Source organism: Branchiostoma lanceolatum, chromosome 4, assembly GCF_035083965.1.
Source record: "Branchiostoma lanceolatum isolate klBraLanc5 chromosome 4, klBraLanc5.hap2, whole genome shotgun sequence".
NCBI classification, from domain to species: Eukaryota; Metazoa; Chordata; class Leptocardii; order Amphioxiformes; family Branchiostomatidae; genus Branchiostoma; species Branchiostoma lanceolatum.
In genome coordinates, this window is record NC_089725.1 from 16,591,096 (window position 1) to 16,614,632 (window position 23,537).

General features: G+C 43.0%; 1 protein-coding gene across 1 annotated transcript; it reads left to right on the top strand.

The window, feature by feature from the left end:
* Window positions 1–1,143: 1,143 nt before the first annotated feature.
* On the top strand, window positions 1,144–17,052 carry LOC136434203 (cysteine-rich protein 2-like). Its single transcript, XM_066426971.1, has 8 exons — window positions 1,144–1,330; window positions 6,149–6,243; window positions 11,773–11,830; window positions 12,788–12,831; window positions 14,266–14,386; window positions 15,487–15,581; window positions 16,017–16,074; window positions 16,301–17,052. Exons 1-8 carry the CDS (start codon window positions 1,291–1,293, stop codon window positions 16,375–16,377), a joined length of 588 nt encoding a protein of 195 aa, XP_066283068.1. The 5' UTR covers window positions 1,144–1,290; the 3' UTR covers window positions 16,378–17,052.
* Window positions 17,053–23,537: the final 6,485 nt, after the last annotated feature.

Here is a 23,537-nt window from a genome sequence, read left to right on the forward strand (position 1 = left end):
AACTAAATCTGAAGATGGTTCCTCGATAACGTAATAGTTACTTACAATAATGCACCAAAATAGTTTAAGTCGGTCATGGTCCGGTAGACTCCATGTTGGTCAATGTTTTGTACTTGTCAAACGAGGCTGAGCGCCAATTAGTCAAATTGTTTCAATAGACGGAAATCACTGAGCGACCGCGCAGCGACCAAAATTTGACTTGGGTGACCCTTGTTTCATTAATTGGAATATAAAAGTATGATTTGAAAGACAACAAAACGTAAATTAATTCGTTCTTTAACTTTAGAATTAGTTGAGCGATCTGTCAAATCTTTGGTCACTCAGCGGTCGCAGTACGGTCGCAGTCACTATGGAAAAGGGGGTGTTACCTACGTCATATTCCGTTCAAAAGTTAGTACAAACAGTTGGATGACGAAATACATACGTATGTGTTGAAGGTTGCACGTGATAATTGGTGGGAACGTTTATGTTGACATTTGCCTGACAATAACATACAGGTTCCAGGTAGAGTCGGCACTACAAGATCTCTAACACTGTCGTCCATTTTGTCTCACAGGTGTGAATGTGCCATTTACTACAAATTCTAGCCTGTGATCTTGGAGGAAGCTGTATTCTGTCGTGGTGAACTACGCTCGGGACTACGTCGTATTTGGGCGAGATACATTGTTATGATTGTAGTGGATAGGTGCAGACTGCGCCATGACATCTCTCACCACGCCAGAGTCGTCGACGGTGAACCATGACGTCTCTCTCACGACAGTGACAAGAAGCTTCCGTTACACGCCCTCATTGTATTAATGGCACATACAGTAGAGTAAAAGGAACGATTTGGGAATTTCTGGAAACACGTCAGTGCGTTCTGAATTTGGAGTTGGACTTGGCCGTGAGGGAAAGATCAAGGGCGTTCTTGAGAAATATGTTTCTGTAATGGCGCCGCGGGCGGTGGCATTAACCCCTCCAGTCTCAGGAGAGCTAAGCTTCATAATCTGGCCGTGACACTGAGGGGTTGAACTTGATATATTCTGTCAATTCTCAACATCTCTTACGTCTGTGGTACTTCCCTCACATTTCAAACAAGCGCCACGAAGATGCGTGTCGTGTGCAGAGAAGCTACCGTAGGGAAGTGTGCAAAACCGGAATAAAACAAACCCACGAGAAGGCAATCAGCCACATTGCAGTCACCGCCCCTCTCAGCTACAGGTCTTACGGGAAAATCAGTCGGAAAATCAGTCCAGCAACCGCTGTGTTTTTCCACGTCTCCAGGCTGATAAGTGTCTACAGTGTGTCAACATGCCGAAGTGCCCAACTTGCACCAAGGAAGTCTACTTCGGTGAGCTATACCTTTTATTAGCTATAATAACATTGCAACTGACAGGTGGCGTTACTCGTATCGGTCTATAAACAATGTATGGCCCTGGCATTACCGTTTGGTATCGCCCAGCCCGACTGGCTATGTTGAGTATATCATTCATTTGTAGCAAGGACCTTTGAATTCACAGCGTTCATGACTGTGCCAGCCTGCGAACACATGCAACGTACAGCGTAGCCGTGGGCCCCGCTGTTGTGGGCGTCGGCTCGAATTGTACGCAAATAGGTTGTATGCGACACAATGTCCACTTCGATACAAAGTCCTATTACTGCAATTTATAACGCCCAACTACGGGGCCAATATTTGTCATGGAGGCGGGGTCGCTGTTTTGCCATCTACAGCTATTGCAGTACTCCTCTACGAAATGATTTATAACGCGGAGCGCTCTAGAGCATAAACAAGTTACAACGTTATAACGTTTCCCGTATTATTATTCAGTCAGTTCCCATGAATATCACGTAAACATTGCACGGTTTCGCTAATTTGTCTGTGTCATTATCTAACAATCACTCCGACCGACTCCGAGGCATCCAAAACACTTGTTGTCCTGAGAGACCGCCTGTAGGACGTGGCTTATTTATAAAATCAAGGCCTATCACGGGAAGCAGAGCGGCTGGCTGCCTTACCAAACCTGGAAACCGATGTTATCAGTATATCAGCAAGACAAGCGCGCCGCGCAATTTAAGTATGCCCCTTCTATTCCTGCACTGAACCATCGATTAGGACCGGGGCTTTATCGGTAACTGTGACAAGTCCGCGTTGAAAAACATGCGGCGGGATTAAACATCAATGTCGGGGATTGAATATAGCAGAACGGAACTCTGTGCCGGACAGGCGTCATACAAATGTATACATACAATACCATTTACCAGACAGATTAGAGCGGAAGCAAATTTCCAAGCCCGTGACATGAATACCAACATTCTTTCTGGACGCAGTCGCATACTTTTCCCAGAACGCCTTTGTTATTTTGTCCCAGGAATGGCACAGTATTCAATGCATCAAAGTAGTCGTATATCCAGGTGTCGCCTCCCACGTCGGAAACGCCTTACTATCCATATCAGAGTGGCGTCATCGTTGTTAGGACACCGAATTAGCGACAACATGCAATAGTGATGCTTCAACAGAACTGTGTTTATTTCTCTTCCTACAGAACGTTGTTCTGTGAACCTGTACTATTTTGTCTGGTGGAATAGCAGTACTAATGTAAAGTGGACGGCGCATGAACCATGGCGTTAATGGGTGTATGGCCAAGCGCGCATTCTGACGTTGATGCGCATCACTGTTTGCCATTTTTTTATATGTTGTACATAACGTCACCAACTTATTGTGTAGCTAGGTGTGGTATACCTAAATGCATGATATTAGATCACATAATAGCCGAACTTTGGAATAGATATACCTGTCGGCCTTTGCATTCAAAGTTTCTTTAGTTACCAAAGACCCTTTTTAGACTTTATCTATTCACAGTTGAAATGTACAATTAAGAGTGCCCTACTTTTTCACAACCAATCATATCAATGTTGACTTTTGACTGGTCCCGTGGTTTCAAAAGAAACAAGAAGTAAAGAAACAATTTCCTCCTCCCTTATAAGAGAAAAAGGATGTAGCTCTGAAAAGGCATTCCAGTTCCACTTTTATTTACTTCTTTTTCTCAGCAACAAAGAATTTTGCCATGTTTAGTGTTTGTGTAATCTGCCAAAACTAAACATATCTAAACTAAAGAAACCTCACAACCGTGATACCAAACTTCCTCCGAGTCTCAGTTAACCAGGTCACTTGTCAAACCTAGGTGTGCAGAAAAAATGTCGCAATCCGCTTTGAGTAGTCGACCGTTTGGAAAATGTGACAGTGTTGATGTCCAGTTGACTGGAGCAGTTTTCTTTGGTGCTGCGCCGCAGGCTGAAATGGTTGTTGTGTTTGTATGGCTTTCACCATATGCAGTAGTTCAAACCTCTCTCTGTAATTGCCACAGACAGCCATGACACAGACTGTAAACTTGACTCAGACCTGGATGCGCTCCGTCACGCAGTATTTTTAAGGAGTGGGGGGGGGGGGGCAAGCACCCACTCTCAAGGTCAAGCTCCTGTCGCCATGCCTTACCGCACTGTTGTCAAGTGTTGGTAGTCAGGCTCAGCACCCCCACTACTTGGTGTTTGCTGGTAATGACCTGGATCTCTTATCCAACAAACAAAACTGTGCCACGCCCATTGCTATCAAGCAACTACGCGAATACGTCATCACCTTGTCTATTCATGTTCTTAATGGGTTTTTAAATACGGCATGGGCGTTTCTCTTCGAATGGTGTTAATGAAAACAAGATGGTTTAATTAACTGCTATTTATCTGCTTGTAGATGGGAATGGCCCACGACAACTTATTTGTCACACGCCTTGTTCGTAATACTTTTGTCGTCGCACAATATCACATCTTTTCGACATGATGTCATATTTCCTCACCCCACCCATGGTACATGACGTAAGTAGGAATCTTTGAATTCAAAGATTTTTAATGCTTTCCCTTTTTGTCTTGTTGCTATGGATTTAGCTGTAAGGCGGTGTTTAACACAAAGGACGATTCAAATCGTTGAAACTCGTAAACGCTCTTTTGACAGACGTATTTCCACAAAGCCCAGGATGCGTGATATTTACGTTAACAGCATTTCTTTGAAAGCTCTGTTAGTTGTGAATTCCGACTTCTAGGCACCAGTCTGTCTGACAACCCGACACTCAGCCAGCTTCTTCTGTTATAAACAAACCTCTACCAACATCACCTCCCAGTCCTGACGTATTTTTTCAGTAAAACCCTACGTTCGCCTTGAAGACTTTCTGTGCAAGATGTATTTGACAGCTACAGCTCACTCTCTTTACTTCATCTTGGAGCTTTCCCTTTCAACAACCCCCCCCCCCCCCAATGAATCATGTCTTCTCCCTATCAGGATTAGGGCGATTAGCGATATCAGTTAAGTTATCGTGCATTATTTACCGTACATTAATTGAATAGAAGAGGAAATGCCTCGTTAGACATAAACTCTGACCAAAATACTGGCGCAGGACAATCTCTGGCAAGATCTTGGGAGGCCCACCTTTAAGAAAATAATCTGATAGATTTGTGTGTGCGCGCGTGTGATGGTTAAAGATGCTGGTCCATTTCCCTCGCCATCCATACTGAAGCAGGGATTATCGAACAGGCGCCTTTCCCTGGAGCGACTGGCAAATCAAAGCTTAGTATTCATCATGTAACGTAGCAAGGAGACCTGAACTTCCGTCAATGTGACGTCATACAGAAGCACCCAGATGGCCTTTTGAGCTGTTCAGGGTTTGTTTGGATTTGTAGACTAATTAGATTTACCCCATCTTCTAAAACAACCAAATGGAGTGTTACGTCGCTGAAAAGAGATGATCATTTTCATTGAAGCATATGCTACAGCATGAAAATGTCTGTCATAAAGTAACACTTGTGTGCTTGTGATAGCATCGTCTGCACTAATCCCGGTTGCCATGACCGAGTGAATTATTGCAGGAACGCTGTCTGCGGTACCGCCGCAATGTCAACCTCTGAACACAAAAGGCAAAGATGATAAAATGATACTAATTGGATGTGTCATGCTGCCTATCGCATTACGCTATTACATGCTTGTTAACTTTTCATAAAGGCAATCGTTATCTAAAGACTCTCCAGCCTTATGCATTTTCAATTACCTCTTTCTGAGAAAGTAAAAGTCAATGACGTTATGTGGGATTCTAATCATTCTATGCAAATGAATCGCCAGTAAAGTCATTACTTATTGTCGTCGAAGCCATGCAACATTGATCAAAGGTTGCTAACAGTTCGAGGAGTTGTGTCAAGTTCGACGGGCCTTCAAACAATGTCAACAACTTCCGAGAGCGCGTGCACTTGGGGAACATGTTAGCGGCAGCTTATTTTATTTAGTCAGCTTCCCCTTGTTTGTCCTTTCCCTCCATCTCTTGTCCCTTCCACAAGTCGCCACCTTCTGGTCTATTCGTAGAGACTGTTTAATTGAATCACACAGAACACCATGCTCGTAAAGCGATCCTCACAGTTACACAGAAGAAGGTGACTTGGGACTTAACCAGACGACACAGCGGCGTCCCAGAAAAGGCTCCGCTTGATCCACAAATGGTGGCCCCAGTCACAAGATCAAGAAAGGCATGTTCAGCCGTGGATTTTCTAAACAAAGGCTTTGTCTGTGGCTCGGTACCTTTCCGATGATGTCGGTGTTCTGGCACGTCGTTGTCTAAGCCAGGTCATGTGTGTGTGATATGTTGACAGTTGGCTTTGTTGGAAGAGTTGCAGTGAGACCGGAGGTCTAGATAATTGGGTCGTGGTTAGATACGCATGGCCGTCGGACTGAAGCGAGAAGAAGATCCTATAAAAGCTGGGATTTAGGTTTGCTTTCTGTCAAAGCACCGAAAAATCTGCCACAGCTATAGTAGCAGACATTTTGCCCGCAGTGGTGAAGAGGCAATAGTTGATTTATGTTATTCTTTTTTTTCCAAAATAAACGTACAGCTTGGGTACAATATGTAATCATTGTTAAACTCGCTCACTAGTTATGAGTCATTGATAACAACTTTTGTGGGTGTTTGTCAAACCTGTCTTGAGATAATAGTACTTATTCATGACAAAGTGGCTTTATCTCACCAGCTAGGTTAAACGTTTCTAACATATCAAGCGCATAAAAAGTGCACATACGGAAGTACTGTAAATTACGGCTTCATATTCATAACGACAAATATGATTTTTTTTCTTCTCACAGCGGAGAAGGTGACCTCACTCGGGAAGGACTGGCATCGGGGATGTCTGAAGTGCCAGAGATGTCAAAAGACGCTAACTCCCGGAGGACATGCTGAGGTGAGTTCAAGATTACAAGGACATTCTGACAGAAGTCAACGGAACACAATATGTTGGCTCCTTGGGCATTAAATCTTGAAAAGGCTAAGTATGAAGGCTGTTTTTAATGGCAGTCCAGTATTTCCCCCGATAGAAAATTTGGTTCTTTGGTTTAAGTTTTTTTTTTTGGATAAAAATCTCCCTGCAGGGGAGAAATCCACGAAATGAACCGAAACGTTTTAGCGAGTGTCACTTACGATCAATTCACCTCCAGGACTTGGTGCGAAGTGGATAAACATGTGAATATCCACTGCTGTGATCTATGTAAACAGACAAGGTCCGTACCATGTTTGGAAAATACATATCCTTAACCTGTCGTCACATGTCCACACACAGGGGTACCTGTTCGGTTACTTTGTGGGGTGTTTTCCGACAGGTGTTGTGACAACATGGACTGGTGGGGTGCACACTGCACGGTTTACCAGCGTTTGTTTTGTTTACCCGCTGACTTACGAAAAGTACACCAAAATTGTCACAAATAATCACTTTGCCGGAACAAAACTTCGACCCTTAGGTCTGACATTTGACAAAGTAATCTTCCAAATCATACGTGCTAGCACACTCTGATTATTATCATTATTCCTCAGGGAAAGAAATTATGTCCTTTCCATCGTAATGACGTACGTGTATTGGTGATCTAAGTTACAAAGAATGCCAACCCACTGGTTCTAAAAGTGCACACAAGTCAGTTCTGCTCAAACGGACCAAACAGTAACTGAAGACGACACGAACTGACGGGTCTAGTCATGGAATGTGAAAGAATTTAGTGGACTGTCCAACATGAGGAATCGCGGGAATTTGAATCAAACAAAAAACCTTTTTTTTCAAGGTTTCACTATCGAAAATGCAAATATAAAAAATTGTTGATTTTCTAAAGGATTTGCCAGCGTTATGGAATATTCACAATGTACAGTCTATACTAGTAATACCCGAAATGCTTGCCTATCTTTTTAAAACCTCGAGCTCTGGTTCGAAATGAAGATGAAAAGTGAGGACATGAACCATTAGAGGGTGATCAAAGTCCTAAAGATGCTAAAATTATTTACATTGATCTAAATCTTTCGACAGTAAAGAAAATACATCTAGGCCCACAATGACGGTGTTAGATGCCGAGTTAAACTGGCATGTGTTTGTGTGTGTGGGGGGGGGCTGTCAGGGAAGTGACAGATGGAGAGACTTTCTTGCCAAAATTGCACGAGTTCTCTGATAAGACCAGCATCCTCTCCTAAGATTTACGTTGACAGGTGCACTATGCACTTTTCGACCCCCAGGGGAGAGTTTCTCTCCAGAGGGTTCCGTTTTTGAAGTCATCTTAAGTTTACGTCTTAGACATCCATATAAAGATGGTGCAGAGCCGTGTGGACATACCTCACATTCGGTTACGCCACGCAGTGTCCAGGAGGACGAGGTTCAGTCATCCTCCGTCTATTTTAGTAACCGGAGGCGTGATGTGCGCGAGTGGAGCAGATGAAGTCTCTCTCTGTTGTCCCTCTCGGACAGACAGCTGACCCGAGTCGGCTCGTCTCGCCTCAGTCTCGGCAGGTCGCGGTCCGACGCGCCAAGATACTGAAATCACATCTCTTGTCTTCCAGGCAGAACAGAAAGATCGCCCAAAAAAGACGGCCTCCCTAGTGTCAAAATTACACGGGGATGGATGTGTTTAACTTTTAGGCATCTGTAGAGACACTTCGATGAAATTTGTTTTTCAAGATGGACGGATTGTTGGAATGGTTAGGTTTATATGGGAAAAATCAGAAGGCTTTTGCGATCTTCATATCACAAACATGTACGTGTGGGAGACGACTGGACAGAAGCCAACATTGTCTAACGATTTGGAAGTTTTGGAGTCTTATCCGTCCCACTGACCTTTAAAACGGCAGATCAGCTGTCCTGTTATCTTTTGAGGCCCGAGATAAGCTGCCATGCAGTGCCAGGGACTGACACAGGTTCGCTATCGCTTAACAGGGCAGGACTGTGTACTCCATTCCACTTCCTTATCTTGTCACAACAAACGTAATAGTTCGTTAAGAGTGACAATCACTAAATGAGTCTAAAATCACTTTCGCAATGAAAACAGTGACCAGTGGTCTGAAAAGAAAGTGGGAAATAGCACAGCTGGGACATGGGTTGGAAGGTCAATGAAGAACAGGCGCTTGCTCTGAGTCTTCTGTAAATATCAGCCAAACAAGGTAAAAAGTCTAATCTAATCCTCATAATTAGCACAGAAAAAAAGAAGCAGATAGATGACCAATTTATCCGCAGCTCAGAATGTACATAGTATTATGTCCTAACGTTACATGACACTATTTGTTGTGTTATATGAGACTGAGAGCAAAATCTTGGCTTCCCAAATCCGATTATCCCCGTTTCACACGCCACGAGAGCCTTACTGATGGGCATTTTCAGCCGACTGACCTTCACGGCTGGTGGGAGGTTTGGCAGACGGTTCCTGTATCGTGTCCAGTGGCGTGTCGTGACGGGTATGAGCCCCTGGCGTGATACATTGTAAGGAAAACTGACAGGTCAATGCGGAGGGTTGCCAATAGCATCAGTCACTAATACTGTTCTCACCTGAATAATCAGGTGACATGTCAAAGGTCACTTTTAGTGTCAAGGTCCTGTAGACAACTCCATTAATAATGTCCGGGGACCAGACCCATGAGACCGGGTCGTCTCACTGTCATTCATTCTGTGTGTGTGTGAGTTGGGAGGGGGAGGGGGGGGGGGGGGAGCAGTGGTATCCCAGAACAGTTGGCCTGCCAACTATCATCTTCACGTTCCATTGGTAATTAGGAATTGATCAGGATTAGATGAGAATTGTAAGTAGATACTTGTTTTACAAGATATTAGGTCACCAACTTGTTTTGGAGGAGAGGGACAGTGCAAGTCATGGAGTCACCTTGTACTACATGTATGTATGCCTCACCACCGCTCCTTCCAACTTCTCATTATGGCATGTCCTTAACCGAGGCCACCTGTTCTACAATCGAAATGGGATTTTGAGCGTGAAATTAGTTGAGTACGAGGTTCATAAACCGTCTGTTCCAGGGGTTCGATTACATGTCCCCGTGGTGCTATTACATCCAACCTTGGCGTCTGTACAAAGGAAAATAAACAGACCTCACCCTGAAAGGGATTTCAAATCGATGTCGTCTAGAAATGCCTGGTGTTGCTAAGGACTAGTTGTTGAGTCCTGGCTGCCGCCGTAGCGCGGCGTATCGATACGACCAAGGGAGAGGGGCAGGTGCACGCAAGGAACTTTCCTTAAGATCTCAACTGAGCCTCGAGAACATAAGATCTTAACATCAACCTGACATCTTTAGGTGTCCACTTCGATACGAATGGTACTCGGTTACAATAAAAGTTAGACACAGGAATGTTAAGCTCCTATGAACGCCTGCATTGTCCGGATCTAAAACAGGCCGCATGTCCTGCAGCCATTCCGGCGAATACCATCAATTTTCCAGCAAGTGCACCCCCTAAACGTTCCGTTTGATTGATGGCATGTAAGAGCTACCAATAGAGGCAAGTTCAAAAATCAAAACAACGACTTTTTTCATGGCTCCTTTTTCCAGGTACATTTTTGGTAGAGTCAGAATGATATTTTGTATCATTAGAAGGTATTGTTCATGGCATACAATGTACTATTATCCGTTTAAAAAACACTCAAGAAATACGCGTATCGTTTGACGAAAACATTTGACTTTGTCTTGAATAACTTAGTTAGCTGATTGAATCTACTTGAGGTCTCAGCGTATTCATATGCCATAAGATAAGACACAACTCAACAAAACATCATATTATATAACGTAAAAACAACGTTTTTACATCACTGATGATACGTAGCCTTATCTCCAAATCTTCACTAGCTGGAGGCGCGCATACCAGGCGAATTATTCTATCATTTTAGACTGTATATTAACAGAAATAATGAGGTCACCAGGTTAACCAAAGAGGGGTGCGGGGAGTGGGGACTGAATGGTAACCCAAGGACGTAGGTAGCCGTAGGCAGCTAGTTAGATGACGACGCCGTCCGGAATGTGTGGTCTTGCCGGCGGCAGGGCGGGCCACATCTCTCTACAGAACACAGTCAGTGTGGCTGACTAAAGTGGCTGTAATTGCCCAGTGGCTTACCAAAAGTATGCGATATCTGAACGTGTCATCCGGGGCATTATCTTTCACTCTAACTTTGGATCAAAGTATTTTCCTCTTGGGTTCCACAAAGATTGGTACTATGATGAGTAATACTGAGTGATGTTACATGTAGCATGGCTGACGGTAAAACCGTCAACGTTATAACGTTACAGTAATATTTCCTCATCATAATCACCTGGTGGTGTAACACATATCAAATTAGAAATAGAAACCTTTCAATCTGCCGCAACTGTGTACTCAAATTTCGTATCCCATCTCCCACCAGACAAACAAGTTACTTAGTCTTCTACTTACTGTACTGTAAAAAACAAGAGATCAAATGTTTTCTTGGAAATGCCACTCGGGCAAGGTATGGCCTGTGGAAAGGGTAAACGCATCAAGGGATCTGGCGGTATTTTACAGCAGGCTGCTGCCTGAATATCCGTGTTATACGAGGCTTATGTAACGCTACAAATCAGATACAGATCGCCCAACAGTCAGGAGCGATGATGCTGAGAGGAAAGAATGCACAGAGGTCAGAGCCCAGGGCGGCAGTAGTGGCACGGGGCCGAGCTCTGACGTCTTTTGTGATCATGACATGTACGTGGGAAGGTCAATTTTAAATCATGTCAGTCTGTTGGGGGGTAAAGAATTGAGTTAAGACGTATTTGATCGTGAGCGAGAACGACAAACGTTCGACCCAGACCTTTGAAGATGTCGCCAATCCATCTACATGGGAACGACATTACCCACCAGCGAGCCAGCTCTTGACATCAGACACACCGATACCGTGGAATTCAACTTGAACCTGAAGTCAATTAGACAGAGGAAATCCAGACCATCACCTTAATTGTAACCTTAACGCCAAATTGACCCAGGAATCCAAGTTCACACGAAGCTGAAACTTTGCACCTGCCAGAGCGTAGAGAGAACGGTTCTGCTTCTCGTTACGGTGCTTATGTCGATTGAACCCGGCGGTTCGGAAGATAGATTCCACAGTAAAGCCTGCAGTGAAGTGGTATTGATTGACTGGTTATTTCAAAGCCCCCTTTTCAGCAGCATTTACCACTTTATCGTAAAAGTCCACTCGTAACATCTGTCCAAGATGTTGGCTTAAGCTTCGCAATGTGTGAAGAATCATTTTCTAGTTCAAACGTTATGTTCAAGGCTTACGATGACAGAAAAGAAGAGTACTGGAATTATCATCTTGTTTCTTCAAAGTTTAAGAAAGCAGCTGTAAACCATTATTGTTAAACTTGTCCATTCTGATTAGTGTGTTAGATTTTATTTACCGCATGTGTCAGCATCTCGATCATGTTATACGTTGCCATAGTTACCGTTGCTATTTTGTTTCAGCATGACAGCAAGCCGTACTGTAACCAGCCGTGCTACGGAATCCTGTTCGGACCAAAGGGTGCGTATACTAGTGCAAAGAGAAATTTCTACCGCGAAGTGATTTCCAACGTTGCTTTTTCAGTCACTATCTATGGCCTTTCTCTCAATCTGTCGCCAATGCTAACTGTACTTATTCCAAGTTATCCTTGTAATGTTAAACTTAGCTTTGCCTTTCCATCTACCTTCTCTTCTCATCAGGCGTGAACATTGGCGGAGCAGGTGCCTTTGTGTACGAAGACAAGTAGGGCCCGTGAGGTATGCCCTGCCAGGCAGCATGAAGCGCCGCACTGCGGCCAACAGTATAGTTGCACGATATGACTTGACTGCGTTGATAGCATGTGTCATTTTTACACTCCACTCCACCAGTTACTGCGGAAATCTGGCCGTATAGCTTAGCTCCCCGACTCTGAGTGGGAATGCTGAATTTGGGAGCCATGGATGACTATCGAAAACCCAGATGCTAAAGAGGGGGATATCTACCTGTTTGTGGAACAGTGATGAAGTACTTAGTATGCAAGGTTTCCAGGAGATGCGACCAGCATGCTTGCATAGTGTAACTCTGTCGGACTTCTTGGTGTGTTCACGTCTGTTTCTTTGTCTCTCACCTTTTCGTACAACTGTATGAGTTTTTCTTTACACTTTGTACCTTTCAAAAGCAACCCTGCTAACTGCAGAGGAGTAATCACTCGGCAGATGGCGCATTTCTTGCCCAAAACAGGTCTTTCTCATCAGGGTCAGTCTTTGGGCATGCGGTTAGCAAATGTTTGTGTTTTCCTTCATAATTTCAACTCAACGGTTTTCTAGTATCAACAGCACCAATATTTTACGATTTTAACTGCAATGCTTGCAAATCTACAAATAGTATTACTTTACATGACACGGAAAGTTTAAATGATATTCTGAAATTCGTAGATATGACTTCGTCTTTACCGTTAGACTAACACTTTCTGCACACCTTTTTCTGTCCTCTGTGCAGGTGTGAACACCGGAGGCGCTGGTTCCTACGCCTACGCCAAGAAGTAGAGGGGGAAGAACACGTCTGCAGTACACGTGTTGTTTGTTGTTCAAGCAGTTTAGTAGCGCTTCTGAAGCAATGATTATTTCGTTATCTCTTTTCTGCTAACATAATCCTTTGTTAGTTTGTACTGACTAGTTGTAGCTCCTATATGAACTTCACACTTTGGTTGCAGCGTTAGTTGTTTGTTCTTGTGTCCGATTGTAGTCTTGAAAAAGCTTTTTTTAAATGTTTGATGGAATATAATGAGTGAGTTATAGGTCTCGGTACCACATTTGTTTAGTTCACGCAGAAAGTACTGAAATTCATTTATCACTTAAGTTGCGTACTTGATTAACACTTGACAACTTCTTAATGGCTTTGGGCTTGGAAATTAAAGTGAGTGTTTAGTGAGATACATAACGCCTTATTCTCTATGACATAGGACAGAAATGTGTGCCCCTGCATCATCAGATGCCGTATTTCATTGAAGAATACGTTATGCACGCCAGCATACTTTGATTCAATTTAGACTATACTAATCCTCGATTTGTCTGCATACTCAACTCACTCTTCGCTGTAGGTTTAAATTTTGTACATGGTGGACAAATATGTAGAAATAAATATGCTTTAAATGACTCTATGTGTCATATTGTGTTTGATTTCCAAATGTCCTCCCAGAAAATAAAAACGTGTCAGCTTCCGAATTCAGTACTTCTTTAAGCACTCATACACACAAACAATGACTTGAAGGTAGCATCTGGGTATGGCTTCGAATTCTGGCTTCTGGATGTGTCTTAAAAGTACTCTTGATTTTGACAATAATTATATGACGTCATTACGACGTAATCAAAAATTACAGGGCCACACCCAATTTTAAAAAAGTGGTTCCGAATGTCCAATGGCTGTTGAAATCATATTCATTCTCATTTCAGTCTGATTCTTTCTTTTTTTTACTCTCTGTTGCTAATTATGGTAAAGATAGCCTAATAACGGTCCTAAACTTGAGATACTGACAGGCCAAAGAGAATCCAGTGCTATCTGTGACGTAAACTTGCACAACAAAGATGCTGTATTAACAGTCGACATTGGAGCAACTTAACTACCTGTCCAACGCGACCGCTTTTGCTTGGTCCGCCTTGTGCAGGTTTGACTGTATTAATCCCAAATTGGTTTGCCACTTTTCACTGATATTGATAGGGGGCGCCTTTTCTGGCTCTGCCGTTACTGAAGGTGAGACTAAGTCCCGCCAATGCCCCCTGTAACCCCAAACAAACCGGTACTTCCACCGAGCTGAGCAAGCTAACCTTTGGAGAGCTGTTTACGTGCGACATAATCCGTCACTTCACACCGCCCTGCGCACATCGTGGGAGTCTGGTGACGCCAGCTTACGTTAAACACAGTTCTCGCCCGTCATAGCGGAATCTGATACACACGTAGGTGATTAAACGTACCTTTAGCCGCAGCTGTCGAAAAGTCGGACAAAGCAACAACCATTCGCAATTCCTAAGGCTAGAGAAGAATCACAGCCATTTCTTGAGATGCCGAACTGTCCCAAGTGCAACAAAGCTGTATATTTTGGTGAGTAATTCATTCAGATTGGTACATGCCTTAACTGTCAAAATGTTAATGTTTCCATTTGAAACTCTTGAACACACACCCGAAAATCATATAAACGTCGATTCAAAGCTTGAAGCCGTTGGCACTGTAGATGTTGATATGACATATTTGTGAGATTATGTCATGACAGTTAGCAGGGAGTTGCCGTGTATTTGTTGTCTCAACATGTCTGACAATCGCTGCGTTGTCAATATCATCGGTCATGATAATCATAAGTTACAAAAAGGATACTGAGGTGAGCCATCAATTTTGAATCGATTTTTATTACCATTAATTTTAGTGGACTGTCACAAAGTAGTTACGAAAATACTAGGATCTGATTGGACGACGAACATTCAAACATGCCTTAGGGACCCCAGCAAAATAATATGACCAGGACATATACAGGGAAACAAAACCTAACTGCCTGTAACTGTCGAAAATTACAGGGTTTAAACCGACACGGTGGTTAGTCAAAAGGGTAACCAAGTTAAATGTCAGGCTTATGGCGTATTCACAGTGGAAATAGAGCGCGTCATAATGTATTGTTGCCGTTTCACCAACATACGTCAGAACGACTAATCCCTCTTTTCCCATGAAGTTCTCATGTCATCAGCAGTTATACACGTAGTCAAAACGAACGCTTAACCGTTGTTAGTTTGAATGACCTGTGTTGAAATTGTTATCCCGCCTTAACTCACTACGTAGTAATTACCGTTAAAAAGAATTCCCCTCGGGCCATAGATATAGTGTCTACACCCAGTTGTGCCAGGCCAGGGACGACTACACTCAAACAGGCCATTATGAAAAAAATGCCTAGTACACACTGTGATTGTAGATCCATCAGAATGGTCCTTGTCATACACACACACCTTATTCATAAGAAGAGAAACATTGTCAATGTGTAGTCGATGCAGGTCAAGATTAAAGGCTTGGAATGTGGCTTTGTCATGATTATCGAAATCAATATGAAGTTCCAATAAAAAGGGTACATTTCTCCCATGAAAAAACGTTCGAGCACCCGGTGTTAAGTTAAGATGGAGTTCTGATACGGGTGACTTAACTATGCACCTTCTTTTCAGCTGAACGGCATCGTTCACTGGGGAAGGACTGGCACCGAGCCTGTCTTCGCTGTGAGAAATGCAACAAAGTTCTGAAGCCGGGCGGTCACGCAGAGGTGGGTTTGTGGAGATCTCCTTCAGGTCTCATCATGGGATGGGAGGGGGGCGATTAGTGGGAGGACCGCAACTCAATCAGGCTAGCTTCAATATCATATCTACCTAACGATGAATGGTCTATAGTCATTAATGAACACAAAGATCATAGTAGTACTACCCTTTCTACCATGTTGGGCACAAACTATTGCTTTTGGTGACGAAGCACCCTCAACAAGGACAAACAGGTGTTATGTAAATCATGGCAACTTCGACAGATGGCGCTGCTATAGATCATTTCAGGCCTAAATTTTACATCAATCGTCGTTTTCACTTGTGAAGAGTGGGAACAATATTCGTGACAAAACTGTTGTAAGGGTGAGGATAGGATACATCACGTTACGTCTCGCTGTTTGAATGATACAAAGTAACATGTCCCGGTACCTGTTGTGTTTCAGCACGAGGGGAAGCCGTACTGTACAAAGCCGTGCTACGGAGTCCTGTTTGGACCGAGAGGTAACAGTTTAACTTCATTCATTTCTCTACTAAATGATCCTTTTCGTTTTTTGGATGACTTTTTGACAGATAAAAAGTAAACCAGAAGTGAAAGAGAAGTCCAGAACCCGATCCGAAATTTCGTTGCATGGTTATTTTTGCCCAGTTTGACACTTTCTATGACAATCAATAGTTTTCAACATGAACGTTAACACCATCGTCGTTTGTACTACAATTTCTCCTCCAGGCGTGAATATCGGCGGAGTAGGCTCGTACGCGTATGAAGGCGAGGAGATACCTCCGAGTCAGGCCCCGGCAACCTGAGCGTGTCCCGACAGGAAAATAGTGACGACAAATTGACCGTATCATGATGTTGCTGAGCTTTGAGAGAAAACAGTAGTCTTGTATATCTAATGGACAACAAACGTCTGTACTGTAGTTGAAGATATTGACTTCTCCAGTCATCTGAACTGTTTATCTGACTACAAAGTACAATGTTTTCACATGCCTAATATTTCTTCTTACATATGTGTAAAAATTGTTCCTCGTGGTTGTGAACACTTTGTCGAAAAATAAAATGTACGTATTCACAAACGGTTAGTATGCTGCACAAACCGCAACTATAGGAACTGCATGGTGTAAACAAAGCTAAGATCATTTACAGTAGGGCATCTATTGGATAATGTCCCGTTACTGTCGTGTCATTTGTACTTATTTCATGCTATCTTATATTTCGTGTGTCTTAAATCTTACTGTGTTGTATGAAGCTATACAACTAATTATTCTATAGCAGACTTTTGCTATGAAGTGGGATCAATCGTATTCCACTGTCTCGGAAAAAGAAGTCCAACCCAATAAGTTAGAATTTAGTGTCAGTGGTTAGACTATAGAGTAGTCACATACTCTGCTGCTCATCATTGTCTGTCCGTCCTTTTTCATGTTACATGTACTTGCATTTAGCCTACGGGCAAGAACTTGCAATAAACTTTCTATTTGCTATCTACGTATGATTCGACCAAAAAAAGAATGGGGTGCATGAAGGAAGCTAGAAAAAGTAAAATCAACTGTTCTGCTCAATTGTGTGCAATGTATGTGCTAATAAAAACAACTACATTTGCTTGATGTACAACTCTCTACCTCGCTTTCTTCACTTATGTCAATAAACATTACGACTGCGGAATCAATTATGCACGTATCAAGGCGAAAAACTGATTAGATGCAAAGTAGTGACCGTGTAGGGAATATAATATAAACCGCAGACAACGATCTTTCCTGCTGGATGACCTCTTGTGTGTGCCATACAATAAGAGAATGCAGGGGGAACCGTTTTGTCTTGTGGTCGGTCAGTAACAGCTGGAACTTTTAAGAGGCTCTCCATGGGGTTTCAGCTGGAGGCATATAAAAGATTTCCCTTTATCTTACCATTTTACCGAACCGTTTAGTGAGAATTTGGCATATAGATTTAGAATAAACAACCTTTTCTCTTTCTTACTTCACTTTTACGATAATACGACAGATGGCGCTTCTCCTACCATGTAAAAGTAAAAGGGCGGTGTGCATAACGCCCGCCTCGGTGTGGTTCAAAATGTATGTTACTGTAGGGCCGTGTGCACAACTGGTGATTACTTGGGGGAATTGAGGCCCGGTCCAGGCGATCACATGTAACAATACACACCTATACAAAGGCAGGTTTCAAAACAACGCTGGGAAAAGAGCATCCACAACTCTCTTGGAAGCCGTGCCGTAATTTTCCTTCCTCTCCAAGATGCCAAACTGTCCGAAATGCGAGAAGCCGGTGTATTTTGGTAAGTACATTGAAGTATCGTCTCTGTAATAAGCATTGGTTCGGAAATTGCGGTTTCCAATTTGTGTGCTCCATCTAACTCAAATCGCAGGGTTCATGTTAAAACCATTCGTGCCTATAAAGTATAAACAGTATTCCAGCCGTCATTGGGCCGAGGGAAACAGTGATTTTCCCGCTGCCGTGATCATTCTGTTCCCACCCATCACACCAAGGCCATCATGTGATTTACGTAGACGTTGACGTTCTCGTGATCTTTAGTATATGTTCTTTGGTTTGTCCTTAGTGAAAAGAAATGAGAAATTCGCATACCCAACTGTACAACAGAAGCTCAGTGTCAGGCCGAACAATAGCCACGCCTTGTTAAGGGCGTCAGAACATATTTGCTTGATTATTTAATGATGCCTCCAAGCGATTTCGAGGTGTCCCAACATAACATTCTAAAGGGCTGTGTACATTCGGCGGTAACTGGCTGTATGGTTTCTCGGTATTCCTCTGAGAGTTTAGTCGGTTTATAATCATGTTTAGAGACGGCATTATGCATTAGATAACTGGTACCACTGTTGGTCAGTCACGCCGTACAGCCGGTACGGGCAGAAATGTTCAGACTGGCCACTTTTGCGCCGCCTAATTGATTTCTCGAGAATAGTGTATAGCGGAAATTCCCAAGGACGGATCATGAATTATGATATGAATACAGCAGCTAATGTTTCAGGGTTTTTTTTTAGCGCAGAGACACGTACCCGAGAATCTGAATATCTACCTTGCATAGGAGCAGTTTGGTTATAATTGCTGTAAATAGCTATGGATGACCTACATTCAATACGATAAAAGCAATAAAATTTAACATTCCGCAAAGAGATTCCCGTGAGAAGTGAGCCATGGTTTGACCATACGAAGCCTGTGTAGTAGTTACACCTAGCATGTACATGTAAGGGACTCAAGGCCACAACCGAAACCAAGGACAATAACATCAGCACGTGACATGTCCCATTATGTGGTCCCACAGACAACACAGGTATATACCGGCGTCACTCTCTAATGTGTAGAGAAACATTAGACAGTGCACCTCAATTCTATCGATCATGGATATGGACATGTATATCACTAGGCAATGTATGGCTTCACATGGATGCAGCAAGCAACGAACAGACTAGTTCGGAAATGTGAATGTATAGATGCTGACTGCATAACGGAGATAAGGGCAAAATTACATCTAGTCCAACAAAGAGACAATTTCTGCATCATGTTTCAAGCCTTTAAATGATGTAACTCAGTGAGCTTTCGTCCCCAGAGGATGCTCGGTGCATTGGGATCAACAAAAACACGAAGGACGAGCTGCATCTTGTGCCACTGCGGTCGAACCTGTATCTTCGATCCTTAGGTCACTCGTGATTGATGATAGCATTGGGAACATCTCATCAATTATTCTTCAGAAAGAATCGATGATTATCACCATACGTTAAGACGTCAGTTTCACAAAGGACATGTAGATTTCTTTGTGCATTGGCCCTATTCTCCTGTTATAGTATATACGTGAAAGATAAACTTACAGAAATGTTTGTCTCACAATGCATACTGATGGAAAAAAACCTCTTAATTGATTTGTAGAATTGTTTTCTTTTGTGCTGCTCTTAAATGTCATCTAAAACGAGTCCCGAGAGATGATTTTGTTCTGCTTCACAAAACAAAAAGATCACCCATAGGGTAGTAAGCAAGTACAGCCAATTATCATACATTTCCCTAATTGTCTCGTTTTAGCCATTTTCACCTTAGGACGCTTTGTGTTGGCGTGAGAGAAACCAGTTCCTCCACACTGTTAAATGACTAGCAATTTACACACCCCAAGAGGTAGTTATTTCTCTATTTGAATAGTAAAGATCCAGTGAAATATTGAGGGCATAGTAGCACAGGAGCCATTTTGACCATCGCCCACACCATGACGTCATGTCCACTCCTGAGTGATCCTCCGGCATATGTAAAGGGCAAATGTGCAGATGGGACCGAAGAGCGAACTGAGAGTGCAATTTGAAAAGGACTTTAGAGTGCCTACAACATAGTAGCAACCATCTCGTAGTCAGAGACCCTTCACGTATAGTACATTCACAGTCGCACAATACTTTCCGATAAAGGGCATACATTTGTACAGGAAGATTGCTCCCTCCCTATTTCATTGAACAACGGTTGTTCTTATAGTTATACTGCTGAAATGAATCCATTGTCTCCCAAAATACTAGTATGTATATCGCCTTACACAACGAGAGCGAGAGAACATCTAGTAGGACCTTGGCAGGTAGCCATTCCTTAGTTAGCAGTTATTGACAGCTGATTATTATCAATTTAAAGGTCCACAACCCCGATAGCATCCCCTTGTGGATAATAGGACACGAAGACTCGTCCACCGAATGCAAAAACGCTACCCAACAATTGGCTTGAACGAGCCCATGGCTCAAAACCATGCCGCTGGCCTAAGGCACTGTAAGGCCACAGCTGAGCGGTCCCCCGAAAGTGCGAAATGGAACGAAATGGAACGAAATGGAACGAAATGGAACGAAATGGAACGAAATGGAACGAAATGGAACGAAATGGAACGAAATGGAACGAAATGGAACGAAATGGAACGAAATGGAACGAACTAAAACAACATATGTAACATTATGATGTGAAATACCACTAGATAGCGAAATATAAGGAGTAGACCGGAACAGGAAGCATTTTAAATACAGAAGTGAGTGGTAAATACATAATATTAGTGTTTTATTTCTTGAATCTATGTGATAATATTAAATACAACATTTTCGTCGCGTTTGTGTGACTAGATTCTTCCTTAGAAATGGAAGCGCCGCGTGCAAAGAGATCCGCCGCTCTTTCTTGTGTACCGGCAACGATCTGCAAATGAACTGCTGCAAATAGCGGGGAAAACAAGCAAACGGAACTGAGTATCGAAGTTAGGACCAGATTATACAGAAGTTGGTGGTAACATTGCATCTCCAAGAGGGCATGAGGCAAGCGTTATCTTATTACGTATACAGCTAGCGTGTTTGCGTGTTGTGTGAACCGTGAAATACATGTCCTCCTCGTTCACACCCTCCCTTTGTTATGTCGGGAGCAGGGAAGCAGAAATGTCTCCACAGTACTCCACATCCGTGTTTGAATGGAGTGTGAAATGTGTGAAATTGGTGACGCAGCGCAGAGCTTTATTTGCATATCATTAACGGAGGGGTCCATTCCCCGACAGCGGTCTGACTTTGAGCCGAAGAATTGGTTGTATAAAAATCGTTGTTGCGGAGATATGCATATGCTACGTACAAGTTATGGACTAAAACCTTATGTAAATAACTGGAAAGTCGGAGTTTGATTCAACCAGTCGGTAGCACGCCCACAGTTCCGTCACGCTGGCAACAATGGCGGTTCATTTGTATGCGGGGCTTCATTTGGGAGAGAAGAGTTCTGTCCCGCAACACGCAAACACGCTGTATGAAAAATAAAATAACGCTTGCCTCGTGCCCTCTTGGTGAATTATGAGATGCAATATTACCACCAACTGTATAATCTAGTCTTAACTTCGATACTCAGTTCTGTTTGCTTGTTTTCCCATGCTATTTGCAGCAGTTCATTTGCAGATCGTTGCTACACAAGGAAGAGCGGTGGATCTCTTTGCACGCGGCGCCTCCATTTTCAAGGAAGAATCTAGCCACACAAACGCGACAAAAACGTTGTATTTAATATTATCACATAGTTTCAAGAAATAAAACACGTTATATTATGTATTTACCACTCACTTCTGTATTTAAAATGCTTCCTGTTTCGGTCTACTCCTTATATGTCGCTATCTACTGGTATTTCTTTTCATAATGTAACATATGTTGTTTTAGTTCGTTCCATTTCGTTCCATTTCGTTCTATTTCGTTCCATTTCGTTCCATTTCGTTCCATTTCGTTCCATTTCGTTCCATTTCGTTCCATTTCGTTCCATTTCGTTCCATTTCGTTCCATTTCGTTCCATTTCGTTCCATTTCGTTCCATTTCGTTCCATTTCGTTCCATTTCGCACTTTCGGGGGACCCCAGCTGAGTCCCGTGTAATCATCATAGTGTTGTCCAAATCTTTTCTACGTGAGGTAATGTACAGCTTACCGTCGGACTGGAGATCGAGGAAGCATGCACAACTAAATTTCCGGAGTGTTATCAACTACATCTGATGGGAGGAGGGGATAGGAGACAACAAAAGCTTACAAAAACGTGCGAATGTTATATTGTTGTAGGTATAGATAACATACATTTCGTTATGAATAGATGGAAGCAGCTGACACAGATTTAAGGTTCGAGATAAGTCGTTAAATATGAAATGTGCGACATTCTGACCCTTTATTCACTGACAGTTGGGACGATGCAAAGTGGAAGGTGCCGTGAGTACATGGGGTGGCAGATGGCGTGCACCTTTGTGATTGGAATCTGTCACAAATCCTACCGGTGCGATCCCGAGATAAAGCAGTGTCGATTGAATATCACAGCCAGGTGAATACGGGATACTTACATGTTAGCCTGTACTCACCTGGCTGTGTTATTGCCTTCCCTATGAAATTTGACGCATGGCGATTTTGAGGGTATCCATTGAATAAGGCTAACCTTCACGAAAGAACACAAGTGACCTTGGACAGCGTCCAGATAGAGGAAATGGTTTATGAACAGTTTGTTCCGCTACACACGCAAAAAGTTCCCCTCGCGGTGCATAATGCGATTTCAAGGTCAGATTTAAGTCAGTGCTTCCAATCTGATTAATCATGAGAATCAGAGAAAAGACATTTGCATTCACCTCACCACCGCCGTGCCCTGCAGGGGTGAGTGCTTTATGTCTCTGTCGTGTAGAGAAATTGTATTATATAAAGGAACTGATCGATGACAGACTACAGAGATGGGCTGGAGATTCCACACTGATGCCCTTCTCAGCTCTGCTGCTTTGTTTCCGTTCTCGTCTATCACCAAACGGCTTTCATGAAACACTATCCTTTTGTATTGTTCTACCAATTTGATGATGATGCAAAAAGGAAGTAGAAAAGCGATGATGACACCGTGCTGATGTAAGTGATACAGCTGGTATAGCTGCTAGAATGGATGTGTATACAGATGACTCAGAGTCTCCAGGCGAGTATTTCGGTGCTGCGGTGGGATACTGTGGCGGCTGTATGATTAAATTACAAAGAGCCACACTAGCATATTATAACCACTCGTTTGATATGTGATTCCCCGCGCTGCCTTTGTGCCAGGAGTCGCTACGTCATGATCCGTGCAATGATTGACGGCTCCATCAACATGTAAAAGCGTTCAGCAGTTTCACTGTGGTGATCAAACGTCTGCTGCTTATCGACCAGACCTATTAACGGCTGAAGAGAAACCTTAATTGCCACTTGCAAAAGCAATCACATTCAGGAAGCGACGAGGTGGGCATATACATGACTACGGATTTAATTCTGTAGAGGGTCCATAAAGATGTAATTTTTGCCATCAAATTCCGTTTAATTCATTTCAGAATATTTAGGAAAATTGCGGAAGAAGAAGTAAGATGATCACCAGGCGTGAGGACAATAGTCAGCGGAAATTGACAAGGTACTGACGTTGTCATATTAGAAAAGTACCGTAAAACATTAAAACAGGACAGGGCCTATACCATGGGGCCTACAATGAT

Excerpts from the sequence above, each read along its gene's own strand:
- LOC136434203 (XM_066426971.1), top strand. The coding sequence starts at position 1,291 with ATGCCGAAGTGCCCAACTTGCACCAAGGAAGTCTACTTCG. Across the intron at positions 12,832-14,265 it reads CCTACGCCTACGCCAAGAAG|CCGCAGCTGTCGAAAAGTCG; the intron begins TAGAGGGGGAAG and ends ACGTACCTTTAG. Across the intron at positions 16,075-16,300 it reads AGTCCTGTTTGGACCGAGAG|GCGTGAATATCGGCGGAGTA; the intron begins GTAACAGTTTAA and ends TTTCTCCTCCAG.